The 15,168-nt window shown below is 50.9% G+C and overlaps 1 protein-coding gene across 3 annotated transcripts in view; it reads right to left on the reverse strand.

Moving 5' to 3' along the window:
* Positions 1-15,168, reverse strand: part of KLHL29 (kelch like family member 29) — a 238,969-nt gene that overhangs the window by 18,900 nt on the left and 204,901 nt on the right. For all 3 annotated transcript variants that reach the window (XM_055540832.1, XM_055540830.1, XM_055540833.1), the window contains exon 5: positions 7,201-7,339. In XM_055540832.1, the coding sequence (XP_055396807.1) occupies positions 7,201-7,339 (139 nt within the window). The remainder of the gene's footprint in view (positions 1-7,200; positions 7,340-15,168) is intronic.

Here is a 15,168-nt window from a genome sequence, read left to right on the forward strand (position 1 = left end):
CAGGTCTCTGTCCCATTTGGTGAGATGCAGGGGCAATGCTCCTTTGGGGCTGGGCATTGTCTCCCACACTTGTGGCAGGGAGGCAGGGCCTCTGCTGTCTCTAGAGAAGAACAGCCCGGTCCCCTCTGATGGGCCTGCAGCCCACCAGGCCAGTGAGTGCAGCTAGTGCCCCTACTGGCACCAATGGTCCCCCAGAGCTCCTTGGCTCCTGGGGAAAAGTGAAGGGACTTCTTCTTGAAAGGCAGACCTCAGTCCTGCTGGTGTTCGCCCTCCAGCCTGGGCGCAGGTGGGGCCTGGTTGTTACACAGCACTAGGCTTCATGTTATCCCAAGACAGGGCTGCAGCTCCTTTTCCTGCTGGGCTTTCACCTGATTGTCACAGGGACTCAGAGTAGGCATAGAAGGATGATTCGACAGCCCTGCCATCTCATCCTGGGCTTTGTGCTGAACTTCCCCATGGCTTCGTGTGCTCTTTTCCCAGCCTCTCTGAGCCTCCTCCAGCCCTCACTCCAGTGGACACAGCCCCTCCTGGGTACAGGGGATAGGGCTTGTCTCATGGGGGCAGGGGTTATGTCTTTTCTTGGGCAGATTCTGTGGCCAGTTTACAAGCATTTCTAATATATGTGCACACACACACACACAAGTTCTGTGTCCCCTTTTCTTGCACACTTCTACACTGTCAGCCCTGAGATATTACTTCCCCCTTCCTTACAAACTTTGTGCAGGGGTAGAAACGATGGTTTTGTTCTTCCCTGGGTCAGAAAATGGGTGTTCACCCTCTTCCAACAACACGAGAAGACTCTACACATGGACATCACCAGATGGTCAACACCAAAATCAGATTGATTATATTCTTTGAAGCCAAAGATGGAGAAGTTCTATACAGTCAGCAAAAACAAGACTGGGAGCTGACTGTGGCTCAGATCATGAACTCCTTATTGCCAAATTCAGACTTAAATTGAAGAAAGTGGGGAAAACCACTAGACCATTCAGGTATGACCTAAATGAAATCCATTATGATTATACAGTGGAAGTGAGAAATAGATTTAAGGGACTAGATCTGATAGATAGAGTGCCTGATGAACTATGGATGGAGGTTCATGACATTGTACAGGAGACAGGGATCAAGACCATCCCCATGGAAAAGAAATGCAAAAAAGCAAAATGGCTGTCTGAGAAGGCCTTACAAATAGCTGTGAAAAGAAGAGAAGTAAAAAGCAAAGGCGAAAAGGAAAGATATAAGCATCTGAATGCAGAGTTTCAAAGGATAGAAAGAAGAGATAAGAAAGCCTTCCTCAGCAATCAATGCAAAGAAATAGAGGAAAACAACAGAACAGGAAACACTAGAGATCTCTTCAAGAAAATTAGAGATACCAAGGGAACATTTCATGCAAAGATGGGCTCGATAAAGGACAGGAATGGTATGGACCTAACAGAAGCAGAAGATATTAAGAAGAGGTGGCAAGAATACACAGGAGAACTGTACAAAAAAGATCTTCATGACCCGGATAATCATGATGGTGTGATCACTGACCTAGAGCCAGACATCCTGGAATGTGAAGTCAAGTGGGCCTTAGAAAGCATCACTACAAACAAAGCTAGTGGAAGTGATGGAATTCCAGTTGAGCTATTTCAAATCCTGAAAGATGATGCTGTGAAAGTGTTGCACTCAATATGCTAGCAAATTTGGAAAACTCAGCAGTGGCCACAGGACTGGAAAAGGTCAGTTTTCATTGCAATCCCAAAGAAAGGCAATGCCAAAGAATGCTCAAACTACCACACAATTGCACTCATCTCACACACTAGTAAAGTAATGCTCAAAATTCTCCAAGCCAGGCTTCAGCAATACATGAACCATGAACTTCCAGATATTCAAGTTGGTTTTAGAAAAGGCAGAGGTACCAGACATCAAATTGCCAACATCCGCTGGATCATCGGAAAAGCAAGAGAGTTCCAGAAAAACATCTATTTCTGCTTTCTTGACTATGCCAAAGCCTTTGACTGTGTGGACCACAATAAACTGTGGAAGATTCTGGAAGAGACAGGAATACCAGACCACCTGACCTGCCTCTTGAGAAACCTCTATGCAGGTCAGGAAGCAACAGTTAGATCTGGACATGAAAAAACAGACTGGTTCCAAATAGGAAAAGGAGTACATCAAGGCTGTATATTGTCACCCTGCTTATTTAACTTACATGCAGAGTACAGCATGAGAAATGCTGGGCTGGAGGAAGCACAAGCTGGAATCAAGATTGCCGGGAAAAATATCAATAACCTCAGATATGCAGATGACACCACCTTATGGCAGAAAGTGACGAGGAATTAAAAAATGTCTTGAGGAAAGTGAAAAAGGAAAGTGAAAAAGTTGGCTTAAAGCTAAACATTCAGAAAACTAAGATTATGGCATCTGGTCCCATCATTTCATGGGAAATAGATGGGGAAACAGTGGCAGACTTTGTGGTTTTGGGCTCCAAAATCACTGCAGATGGTGACTGCAGCCATGAAATTAAAAGATGCTTACTCGTTGGAAGGAAAGTTATGACCAACCTAGATAGCATATTCAAAAGCAGAGACATTACTTTGCCAACAAAGGTCCATCTAGTCAAGGCTATGGTTTTTCCAGTGGTCATATATAGATGTGAGAGTTGGACTGTGAAGAAAGCTGAGTGCTGAAGAACTGATGCTTTTGAACTGTGGTGTTGGAGAAGACTCTTGAGAGTCCCTTGGACTGCAAGGAGATCCAACCAGTCCATTCTGAAGGAGATCAGTCCTGGGTGTTCTTTGGAAGGACTGATGCTAAAGCTGAAACTCCAATACTTTGGCCACCTCATGTGAAGAGTTGACTCATTGGAAAAGACTCTGATGCTGGGAGGGATTGGGGGCAGGAGGAGAAGGGGACGACAGAGGATGAGATGGCTGGATGGCATCACCGACTCGATGGACATGAGTTTGAGTGAACTCCGGGAGTTGGTGATGGACAGGGAGGCCTGGCGTGCTGTGATTCATGGGGTCACAAAGAGTCGGACATGACTGAATGACTGAGCTGAAGAGCATGAGGGCCTCAGTTTGAATCCCAGATCTACTGGTTACTTAGAATCCCTTGCCTCAATCCCTTCATCTGTAGAATGGGGCACCTACTCGTCAGGTTCAGTGGGGAGACATCTTAGCAGGTCTCCCTGTGGGCTGGGTCTCGCCCTTGTCAGAGGAAGACTAGAGTTTGAAACTAAATAAGGGAAGATGAAGGGCAAAAGACTGCTGCAGCCTCAGCAAAGGTATAAACCCAGGTGAAGGAGGAACAGGTGGGTCCAGCCTGGAGGCTGGAGAAGGGGGCTCTGGGCTGGGGGCTGCTAGGGGAGTCGCTGATGGGGCTCTGAGCTGAGAAGGCTGGTCCAGAGGACACTCTGATATCTGGCTCTCCCACTCCTGGCCCAATTGTCATCTTTATTAACTGCAAGCCTGAACACGACACCCCCAGGTTTAGAACAAAGCCCTGTGTGCTGGCTCCTGCCTTCCGCGCCGCCTCGTCCCCTCCTTCTTCACTTTACACTTGGCATTGCAGGGATATCTGCTCACCTGTGCTGCTATCACCCCCTGCCATCCTGAAGCCGTGAGCTTGTCTGCCTGGCCAATTCCTCTCTGGGTTCAAAACCCAGGCCAGATGCCACCCCTATCCCAGGGGCTGTCTCCAAACTTCCCTCCCTTGTGGAGTCAGGCAATTGGCCTGGGAGCCACCAATCCTCCTCTGCTGCCTTCATCCTGCACTCCCAGCCACACTTTACAGTTTCTTCCTCCCCAGACCGTGGTCTCCCCAAGGGCCAGCGCCCATCTCATCCAGTGGTTCCCTGTACCCAGGAGGGGCTCTTTGCTTGCTTGCTGGGTGAAGAGTAGGGAATGACTGGGCTCCCCATGTCTGGTCTGTGGCTCCAGGTGAGGGCCTCGTACTGGGGTTGGGGCTGATGCTGGGACGGGTCCTCAGTGGGTTCAGAACAAGGACTGCATCACCTGTGCCAGGCTAGAGGCTGGAAGGAGGCCAGCCAGAGCCCCCAGGCCTGGGGTCCCAGACAACAGAGGGAGGGCCCCTGCCCCTGACAGGGCTTACCTATGCCCTGGGGAAGGGCAGGGCCAGGGTGTCATGGCCCACAGATGGTCCCCACACCTCTGCTTGTGTTAGTGCAGCTGTCTGAGAGGAAAGACCCTGTGTGGGGTTTGGCGGGCAGGGCCTTGGTCTCCTGCTGGGTCATTCTGTCTACCGCACACTAAGTCTTGGGGTCACAGACTCGAGGAGACAGGCGTGACATGGCAATGGCAGATGCTCCCTGACCACTAAGAACGTGAAATACTCGAGGATTTTACACGGCCGGGAGGGAGATCATCTTCCTATAGAGTCTGCTTTCCTCCCCATGGAGGCATCTCCTGGCCTCTGTGGGCAGAATTAGTGACGTGTGCCCGTGGTTAGGACGAGAGAAGTAAAATTTTAAATACCTGCAAATTAACAACGGGAATTTTTCTTGGCTGCATCTTGCCTCTTGCAGGATCTTAGTTCCCCCACCAGGGGCTGAACCTGGGTCCCCGCAGTAAAAGTGCCAAGTCCTAAGCACTAGAAAGTGAAGGTGTTCATTGCTTAGTCGTGTTTGACTTGATTAGTTGTGTTTGACTCTTTGCGACTCCTTGGACTATAGCCTCTGCCCATGGGATTCTCCAGGCAAAATACTGGAGCAGGTTGCCATTCCTTTCTCCAGGGGATCATCCCGACCCAGGGATCGAAGAACCCAGGGCTCCCGTTTTACAGGCAGATTCTTTACCACCTGAACTAGACGGTCTTGGAATTTTCTGGCATTGTGATTTTGAACTGCAGGGCATTTCTGGGTTCTGCTGTGGCCTCCTCTCCTGCTGAGTGACCCTCCTGTATGCTGAAGACTCAGCCCTGTCTCCCCAGACCTCAGACCTCTGGCTGCCTACCAGTCATCTCAACTTGGGTATCTTCAGGCTGCTGAAACTTGACAGGCCAAACACTCAATGCATCACCTCCCCCAGCTCGCCCCTGACCTTGGTCCATGGACCTGTCTGTCTGTGCTTGTACTCAGGAAGCCCTTCCCATCCCCTCACCATCACCTTGTGAGATCAGGAAGGAAACCTGAACATTATTTGAACCAACCTCCTGTTTTACAGATGAGAAACCCTGAGGCCCGAGGGAGAGGACGTGACCTGACTGGGGTCATAGGACAGAGTCAGGGGTAGAACCCAGGTCTCCCAGCTCCCAGCTCTGCTCAGCCCCTGCACCCAGCCTTTCTGGTTAGGGTCACTGAGGCCCATCCTGCAGTTCTCCCATCTGAGGGTGGGCATCTCCGTTCCACTTACCCTGACGGGCTCCACACCCTCAGAGCAAGCCCAGGGCCCTGGCCAGGAGGTCAGGGCCTGCCATGACATCCCACTCTAGCTTACACTTCTCTCTGGGAGGGCCATCTCCTCATCCCCACTGCTCATGACTGTCTCTGTCCTCAGCTTGTTATTCCAGGCAACCCATCCTTTGCCTGAAACATTTTAAAACATTGTAGAACATTATTTGCATTCCAGAACATTCCAAGCAACCCATCCTTTGCCTGGAATGTTCTTCCTCCTTCTTTTCGGTCTGTCTGAGAAGCCTTCACTACTTTGGGTTCCCACCTAGCCGTGTCTCTTCTCTGTCATGTGCGAGCTTCTGGCTTTACATGTATGGTCTCTGACAATAGTCAAAGAGCTCCTGCACTCCCCTTGCCCACATCCTTCTAGCCCAGGGCTGGGCCATCGCTCAGTACCAAGCTGCCCCTGTATCCTGCCCCCTCTGTGCTCTCCAGCGATCTGGAGCAGGGACCAAGGCCGAGGATACCGGTTTTGCAATCCAGCGGCCGGGTGCCGGCCACTGTCAGTTGAGAATTTGCCAAGAGTGGCAGCACAAAGACCTCCTTTGGCCCGAAGAAGCCACTGGCCGTGCCCCTTCACCCCAGAGCTCGTGCCCCAACCCCTGTGCTCGGTCAGAGAGAACCCAAGCACCGGGGGCGGGAGAGCCGAGCTATCCATAGGACTGGAAGTCACAAAGAGCCTGCCCGTTCCTGCATGGCTGGGGCCAGCGCGGCTGCGCGGGGCTTGCACGCCAGGCAGCTCAGCTCGAAGTGAAAGGACACAACAGATTGGAAAGGAGATGCCGGCCAGTGTGCCATCCTGGAACAAAACACAGTCACTCTGGGGTTAGTTGGCAAGTCCAAACACAGCAGTGGGAAGCAAGCAGAGGTCTGTCCTCCCACTCTGAGCACAGTCCCGGCTCAGCGTCCGCCCCGGAGAGGCTGCAAGGCAAAATGAGCAGCGGCATTAATCTGCTGATGGGTGAGAGAAACAGGAGCGTTACCCTGGGCTGGCCCCCTCGTCTGCTCTCCCTCACTAAGGCGCTAGAAGGTGGCCCCTGACTTCTTTGCAAGGGTATGAAGCAGACAAAGTAAAAAAAAAAAAATCAACATAATGGAAAAAAAAAAAAAAGATGCTCATGCACCATTAAGACTCATTCAGGTAGAAATAGCCGGGGCAGAGGGTAGGAGGGGAGGGGAGCAAAGGCTGAGAGAGACCGTGTTTAGGACACACCTGGTCTGTGCTCAGAAGGGCTGGCTTAGGCTCAGTGTACAAGTATCGAGACATGCAGCGTGAATGAGGCTTTGGCTACAAGTCAGTTCTCCCTGACTTGGGCTGTTGGAAAAGCGGCCCCGCGGGTGCCTCGTGCTCCTCGGTGGGGGACGGTCTGGTCGATGCGCTGTCGTGGCATTAAGTTCACTATCGACAGCGGTGGTGATGGTGCTGGGGACCTGTGCTGGCCCAGCGGGGGCAGTGTGCAGTGGTCCCTTAGAGTGGAGTCTGCAGTCCTCCTAACCTCAGGGAGGGCTTGTGAGCCACTGAGAACGCAGGATCCTCGAGGGTGGGGTGGAATGTTGCCTACTGCTGGCAGAGGCCCCCCAACCCCAGGGACCAGCAAAGCTGTGTGGGATGGGCTGGGGACAGTGGCTGCTCTGAGGCTGTGTGTGAGAGGGCACTGGGAGGAGGAGGGGGAGGAGAGATGGCTACTGGCTCTGTGACAGGGAGTCACGCTTCAGGAACCTGTAAGAGAGGGGAGGAGAAAAGCGACACAAAAGCGTCCTACAAAGGAACAGACCCGACCACAGCTGGAAGGAAGGCAAACCTTTGAATCAGGTCCTTGAAATACAAGCTGCAGGAAGCTAGAACATTTTGGTGGACTTCAAACTCTCTGCCTTCAACAACAATTTTCAGGTCTGTAAACGCTTTCGCTCTGCGCTGCTGGTTCAATTCCTTCAACATTTCTGCAGAACAGAGAAGACAGACAGGGCCAGGTTCCCATTAAGAGTTTTTTTTTAATTAAATTTTTTTTTTCAAGAAGTAGAGAAATAGGAAAATACTTGATACTGTTTCTTGGCAAGACTGGCTCAAACACTGACAGTCAAAAGAAGTCACAAACAATGTGTAAACAAGCAGCAACTGGGAGGGGCCACATAATCAAAGGAATAACGACTTTCAAAAGCAAAAAAAAAAAAAAAAAACCAACCAAACACAAAACAACAACAAAAAAACCCAGAAACTAAAAAAACCAAACCCAGAATTGAAAGGCTGGGAGAAAATTTTCCCATACCGACAATTGGAAACACAGAGAATACATCATCATAGACAACTGAAAACTGGAATTTAACTACAGAACAAGTTCTCCAAATGCCAATGAGTGCCGATGTATCTGATACCAAGTAAAGCATGGCATTGTGATGTAAGATGGGCTGGATATGGTTCAAAGGAATAAAAACCACAAAACCTGCAAAAACAGCGTCCCTTACGTTAGATACTCACAGCCATGGCTGGGGCGAGCTTCTTGGGGAGGGGTCCCCAAGAAAGGAGGGGTGGAGTGGGGGCCTGATGAGCACCTCCCTTTCACACTTCTGGGGCTGATGTGGGGGTTCGGGGGTGAGGGTGGGGAAGCAAGCCAGGGGCAAGGATAGTCTATACCTCCTCCCACTTCCTGAGTCATCCTCTCAGGACCCCCTCCCCTAACTGGGTCTTCAGCACAGGAGAGCCTGGCTTGCAGCCCCAGGAGGTTCCAAGAAGTGGCCTTCCAGCCTGACACACACCTACCTTGGTCTGGTGTCTTGGCCACCTGGGGCTGGCACAGAGAGTGCCCCAGGTGCTTGGGCTCCGAACGTGGGCATGTCAGAAGCTTCTCCCAGACCCACTTCAAGGCTCAGAGGAGGGAAGGAGGAGAGCCTGACAGCTATTCTGCTTAGTTTACATAAACACTTTCACTTACAAAGTTAAAGCCTTTCAGAGGAGCAACATTCCCACCAGCCTTGCCCAGCCTGCCTGCCCCCCGACCCGACCTCCTCCTGGATACAGCCTGCCTATAGCTTTCCTGGTAGCTGGACATCAGAGGTCCAGATTCTTGGGCTAGAATGACCTAGACTATTCAGCAGCTGAATGGCAGAGGGTGGTCTGCAGAACTGAGCCCCATGCGCTAAGTCCCCCACTGGAACCTCGAGCCCCCTGGGTGAGTCTTTGCAGCACCCTGGCTGGTGTTCTGGAGTTACCCTCCAGTGGGCCTTGCTCCAGCCTGACCACTCATCTCTGTCCTCCTGGGCCATCATCAACTGCCTGCCATGATACCTGCTGAGCCCAGCTCATCCTCTGACATTTACCAAGGCCCTGTGCTTCCTGAGCCTCTGTTTCCATGTCTGTAAAATGGGCATGGAGGCCCCCTCTGTTCCATTCCCAGAACTTGGTGAAGATCAGATGCTCACAATCAGGGATGGGCAAGAGCCTGTGGGCTTTGAGGTCAGCCAGACCCTTTGAGAGGACACACTGGGAACTCATGGGGTGGGTACTGAGGGCTCGGGCAATGCCAAATCACTGTCCCTCATCAAACCAACATCACACTGAGCTGGGGTCGCTGCAGGGCACCTACAGGAGCATGTGTGTGTTGGGGAGGGCATTCATTTGCTGGGGACTCTAAAGGCTCCCATGGATGTGCTCCAACCTGGAGCAAGGGAGACCAGCAGGGCGCAAAGCCCCAGGTGGAGGGCAAGGGGGGACACGGTGGGGCGGATACAGGGGACAGACACAAGGCCTGGGGGAGAGACAGAGATGTGACGGGAGGACAGCAGGGGGTCAGATCTCAAAACCCTGTGAGCCAGCTTAACGCTCTGGGCAAAAGGAAGTCAGCAGGGGTTCTGTGCAGGGGGTGGTCAGGGTGGATTCCAACGGTCATGGCAGAGACAGGGTGCAGGGAAGGAAAACACCCTGTGGAGAGAGAGCTGGGCCACAGAGCCAGGACTGGGGGAGACCCTGAACTCTCCTATCAGTGTGTGACCTTGGGAAAGTTACCCAGACTCCCCAAAGCTTCCATGTCCCCTTCTGGTAAAGATTAATGGCACTATCCCACGGTCAGCTGTTAGCCCTGAGCTCAGCACATGCTAAACACTCAGTGGTGGTAAGTTTGATGTTTTTGTTGATGGTGGTGATCACTCTGCAATCCAAGTGAGAAGTGACAAAGGCCTGAGCTACAACGGTGACAGAAGGACCAGAAAAAAACACAAGTATTTGGCCCAAGGGTACCATGGCTCCAGTATTTTGGTCATCTGATGCGAACAGACGACTCATTGGAAAAGTTCCTGATGCTGGGAAAGATGGAGGGCAGAAGGAGAAGAGGGAGTCAGGGGATGAGATGGCTGGACAGCATCAGCGATGCAATGAACACAAACTTGGGCAAACTCCAGGAGATGGTGAGGGACACGGAAACCTGGCATGCTGCTGTCCATGGGGTCTCAAAGAATCGGACATGACTGGGTGGCTGAACAACAAGCACCACGGCCATCAGTTCTGTAGGAACCATAACGGGGTTGGGGTGCATGAAGACCACTTCCTGTTTCCGGGGGGACCTCGGGAAGGGAGAAGGTGATGAATTCAGCTGCGGGGATAAGGTTAGGGCCGTGGGACACCTGGGGAGAGTTGGCAGTGGGGACCTGAAGCACACAGCCTGCTGGGATGGACCCGACTCAGGAAGAACCTGCAGAGTTGGGCTGGGTTAAGGCTGAACTGCTGTGTTCGCATCGCACATTAGCTCCACAAAAGAGCCCCAGCTGAATTTATTCCCAAACTGTGAGCCACATGGATGATGTCACCTTTTGGAGTGAAATCCCATGGGTTGATGGGGTGGGGGGTGCGGAGGAGAAAGAGCTCTGGGCTGGTATTTCCGGTTCTTGTTCCAGCTTTGCCATTAATTGGCTGGGTGACCCTGGGCAAGCTGCTCCAGCTTTTGGCATTCAGTTCCCCCAAGCACCATGGGCATGTGCTCTGGTGGCCCCAGTGGTCACTGCATCGAGAGATGGATACGGCCCTAGACGCCTGCTGAGTTAACCGCACTCAGGCGACGGGGAGAATGCAGGGCTAGCTGCACAGAACGTCACGCCTTCTGGGCCCAAAGCATTCTGATTGTTTTGGAAATTTTTCCTTCAAACTAAGTTCCCAGGGATGATTTCATCTGCAGCCCTGGCCCCAGCAGCGATGCCTGCTCCCCAGGCTGGATCTCGGAGGTGCTTGGAGAGCCAGGTCCTTGGAACTGTGGGCGCTTCCTACCCTCGCTTTGCAGAAATCTAGTTTTAATAGCTGGGCAAGATTACTCAGTTTCAGGAGAATTTTTCAATTTATGAAAGGGCTCACCAGGGGAGTCCTTCTCACAGCAGGGCCCTGAGTGCATTAGAAGTATTGATCAGTCAGTACGTGCTTACTGCTGCTGGCTGAGTGCCCAGCTGGAGAGCGGGCATCTGGGGACATGGTGACTGAGGATCCATGGGAGGAAGCCAGGATGGGCTCTGGGCACAAGCTGCCCCCCTGCCTACCCTGTCTTGGTAAAGGAAACCCTTTCATGTCTGAGGGGCTTCGAGGCCTGTGAGTTCCTGGAGAAGCCTTCAGACCAGCCACATGGTGCCCAGCTTGGGTGGTCTGCAGGCCTCAGGGCAGAGCCTGGCAGGGGGTATGTCTTCAAATTGGATTCCGACGGCAAGCAGAATATGCCTCGACTTGTGAAGGAGGACAGGCCTTGACCTCAAGGTTCAAGGCTGGCATCAGGAAATTGTTTCCTGGTCTTCTTGGCTTTGAGTGGGGACCCACACCCTTGCCTTGACCACCCAAGTGGCTCCCCTGTGCCCTCCACCTTGCCCCTCCTTGGGAAACTCCCTCAGCTCAGACCACCCAGAAGAAAGCACGGGCCCACCCATTCACTGGGCTTCTCCCTGACTCCTCCCTTCCCCTCCCACCCAGTCCTGCCTCATTTACCACCTAGAAATCTCTGCACTGATTCACTTCTGATCCCTTTCACATCAGTGCCCCATCGGAGCTGCCATCCTCTCTTACCTGAGTCCCTGCAACAGCCTCCAAGTCTGTCTACTCTTTTCTGACCTGTTCCCTCTCCAAGCCCCCTCCACACAGCAGCCTGACGATCAGCCTCTGCTTAAGTAAAATTTCCATGGCTCAGCCGTGGGAGCCAGACCCTCTGTGATGTCTCCCTGCCCCACACCGAGGTCCTCCCCTCCCCGTGAGCCCTTCACTCCCCACCGAAGCCTCACTGAACCCCAGGCAGGTCCCCTTCCATCCTTTACTCGTCTCTTTGCCTCTCTGCTCAGGTCTTTCTTCCTCCCTGCTTCTTTGGGCTAATCGTCATTTTCCCTTGCAATACCAGTTAAGGTATTATTTTTGTCCCAGGCCTCATTGCCTCTTTCCCGTATTCCCTCCAGATTTCTTGGCCCTGCACTGTCCTTGGCATCCGGTGCTTACTTCTTTAGAGCATGCTATGTGTTGTAATTATTTATTTACATGGATGTCTCCTGCACAGGATTGTATCTTATCCTCAACACTTAGCACACGGCCTGACATATATATACAGCCAGTGAGCTAGACTGCAAAAATTCTTTGCAGCCCCTTCCATCAAAGGGTAGAGTTATTTGCCCCACCATTTGAATCTTGACTGGACTTGTGACTTGTTTCAGACCTGAAAACTTGGTTGAAAGGACACTCTGTGAGGGTGAGCCACAGCCTCAAGGGGCTTTGCTTGCTTTTGCTTATTTTTTTGGGAATTCACGCCCCCACCACCATTTGATCACTTCTGGGCTACTTCTGTTGGAGCATGAGAGAACACATGCAGCAGAGGTGAGCCCTCACAGATGAGCCATCTAGACCAGCCAGCCCCTGTCAAGATCAGCTGAGTCTGACCCAGGACACCTGAGCCCAACCTGAACAGTGCTGTGCTTCTTGTGCTTAGTTGATCAGTCATGTGTGACCCTTTGCGACTCCATGGGCTGTAGCCTGCCAGGCTCCTCTGTCCATGGGGATTCTCCAGGCAAGAATACTGGAGTGGGTTGCCCTGCCCTCCTCCCAGGGATCAAACCCAGGTCTCCTGAATTGCGGGTGAATTCTTTACTGTCTGAGCCACCAGGGAAGTGGTTGTTGTTTTAAGCCACTAAATCTTAGAATTATTTGTTATGCAGCAACACCTAACTGATATCGAAGGCATGAATAGATGATGAACTCAAATGCTCAGAGAACTTCCTTTGTGTCCGTTTCTCCTTTGCTGGTTCAGTTTGAAGTTCATTCTTTCCACTGTTGTTGTAAAATTACCATCCTAACCATTTTTAAGTTCAGCCGTGTTAAATACATTTATTACTCTACGTTATACATTTAACTGTTATATATTATACATTTTACTGCTGCTCAAGTTTCATCTTGCTAAACTGAAATTCTGTACCCCTTAAACAACAACTCCCTGTTCTCCTCTTTTCACATCTTTCTGTCTCTATAAACTTGACCATTCTAGGTATCTCCTATAAATGGAATTGTGCAGTATCTGTCTTTTTGTGACTGACTTATTTCACTTAGCACAGTGTCCTCAGAGCTCATCCATGTTGTGGCATGTGTGAAAATGTCCTTCCTTTCTATGGGAAGAACAGATAGGCTTCTTTTCTTCCTTTTTAATTTTTTTTTTATTTGACTGTGCCTCTTGGCTTGTGGGATCTTAGTTCCCCAACCAGGTATTGAATCATTGTATGTACTGACCACCTTCTGCTTATCCATTCCTCTGTCAATGGACCCCTGGGTTGCTTCTTTCTTTGAGCTGCTGTGAAAAGTACTGCTGTGAGGCTAATTCTTTTTCTTTGAAACCAAGCATTTATTTATTGATACCTAGTCACAGACATCTCTAAATTCCTTGTCTCAAACTTCATTTAACTTGATTAGGGTAACCCAGCTCTATGAATCCAGCAGCCAGTGGCATCAGAGAGAAAGGAGACTGCAGACCCTGAGAAGGGTCTGCCTGGGGCTGGAGGCTTTGCTTGTTTGTGTGTGTTTTTTGTAATGGAGGGAGCTTTATTTATTTCTTTAATTTATATGTCGCACTGCACGACTTGTGGGATCTTAGTTCCCTGACCAAGGATTGAACTCAGGCCGTCAGCAGTGAGAGCTTGGAGTCCTAGCCATTGGATCACCAGGGAATTCCCTGGATGCTTTGCTTAGAGAAGAGCGAAGCCACAAACAGAACCAAGACTGGAGATGAAGTTGCAGCCAAACTTCTGCATATTTTTCACCAAACGACACAAGTTATTTGTCAGAGACTAATGGGCTCGTTCCAGCTGGACTGGAAGGGCTGTCTGAGGTGGTAATAAAGAGGAAGAGATGTCAAATATTAAGAGGCAACGAATTTCAGTGGCTTTGCAGCAGAGAAGTCCATTAACTCAGAGCCCCGAGAAAGGTTGTGCTGCCAAATAATTTTTTTCAGAGCTCAAGTAAGAACCCAGCTAGGTGATAAATGCACCCGATTCCATTGGTCTTTATGACACATATTTGATAAAGGATCTGAAACAATTATAAACTCAGAGCAGTTGTGAAATATACTGAGAAAGCCCAGCAAAGGCTGTGTCACGCACACCCAGCGGATAATTTATTCGGGAGCAGGAGCCCGATGAATGTCGACACCGTGGGGACAAACGGTGGCTTTACACAAACACAGCCTCCTGCTGCTTCTTTCACAGGCAGTCAGGGAGTGGCTGGGCTGCCAAGCGGGACACCGCTCTTTCACTTTTCCCCTCCTCCGCCGTCACATATACACATCTCCGCCTTCTCCTTTTACAAAGAAGAACTGGGCTCACAATCAGTCTTGAGAGCCAGCTGGGCTCCAGCTTCCTGGTAAGATGGAATGAAACCTGTGGGCTGCATGCCCAGCCTGAGTCGGAAGGATAGGCCTTCTCCTGGGAAGTCACGCTGTCTTAGCCCCACCATCCCGAGGGCAACCCCTCCCTGGAAACGGGGTTCTCTAGAGAAGCCTTCCTGCCTGACTCTGTTTTAGTCAGGTTGTCTGGTTGTCCAAATGGAAATTCCTGCCATTTACCTGAAAGGAAACAAAAGCCCTAAGAGCAGTCACCACCTCCCAGCAGCCTGCCTTTTCCAAGTTGTCCAACCCTGGGTGACAGATATATTTCTCAAGCAGTGACATTTGGCACCCAAGGTCCTTTCTGTCCCTACAGCCCCTGCCCCAGGGCTGCACACCTCTGGGTGTTGGTTAAGCCTTTGCTGGGCAGAATGAAGGTTACCTTCCAGCTGGAACATCCTCATGGCCTCCAAGAAGATATAAAAATCATCGAAAGTTTTCTCCTTAAAATTTCTGGAAGCCCTCCTAAAGCTAACAGGGACATCCCCTTCTCTTCCTCTGTCTCTTAGATTCGAGGACTGACCAGAGGCAGCTGCCAGCCTGGCTATGGGGGAAACATGACTGGGAGACTTAGGTCAAGCCACAGAATCACCATGACTGCCCTGTGACCTTGAGGAAGAGCTCTTTCCTCATCTAGAGACCCACCTAGGCAAGGAATGCTTGATCCCTCATTGCTAAACTCCTCCCAGTGACTCCCAGAACCTTGTAGGACCTATTCTTAATCTTTGTTTATAGCTTTTATTTATGTCCTCACACCCCTCAGCTCTCTCTCTGAATTCACGCCCACTATGTCCTGTTCCTTCACTTTGGTTGTTTCTTTCCGACCCTTTGGCCAAGTATCCCCCAACACTTGTTTTCTTAAAGTCTCATCCATCCCTTAAGCCTCAGCTTAAATTCCAT

The sequence above is a fragment of the Bubalus kerabau genome, chromosome 11 (genome assembly GCF_029407905.1).
Source record: "Bubalus kerabau isolate K-KA32 ecotype Philippines breed swamp buffalo chromosome 11, PCC_UOA_SB_1v2, whole genome shotgun sequence".
In the NCBI taxonomy this organism is placed as follows: domain Eukaryota; kingdom Metazoa; phylum Chordata; class Mammalia; order Artiodactyla; family Bovidae; genus Bubalus; species Bubalus kerabau.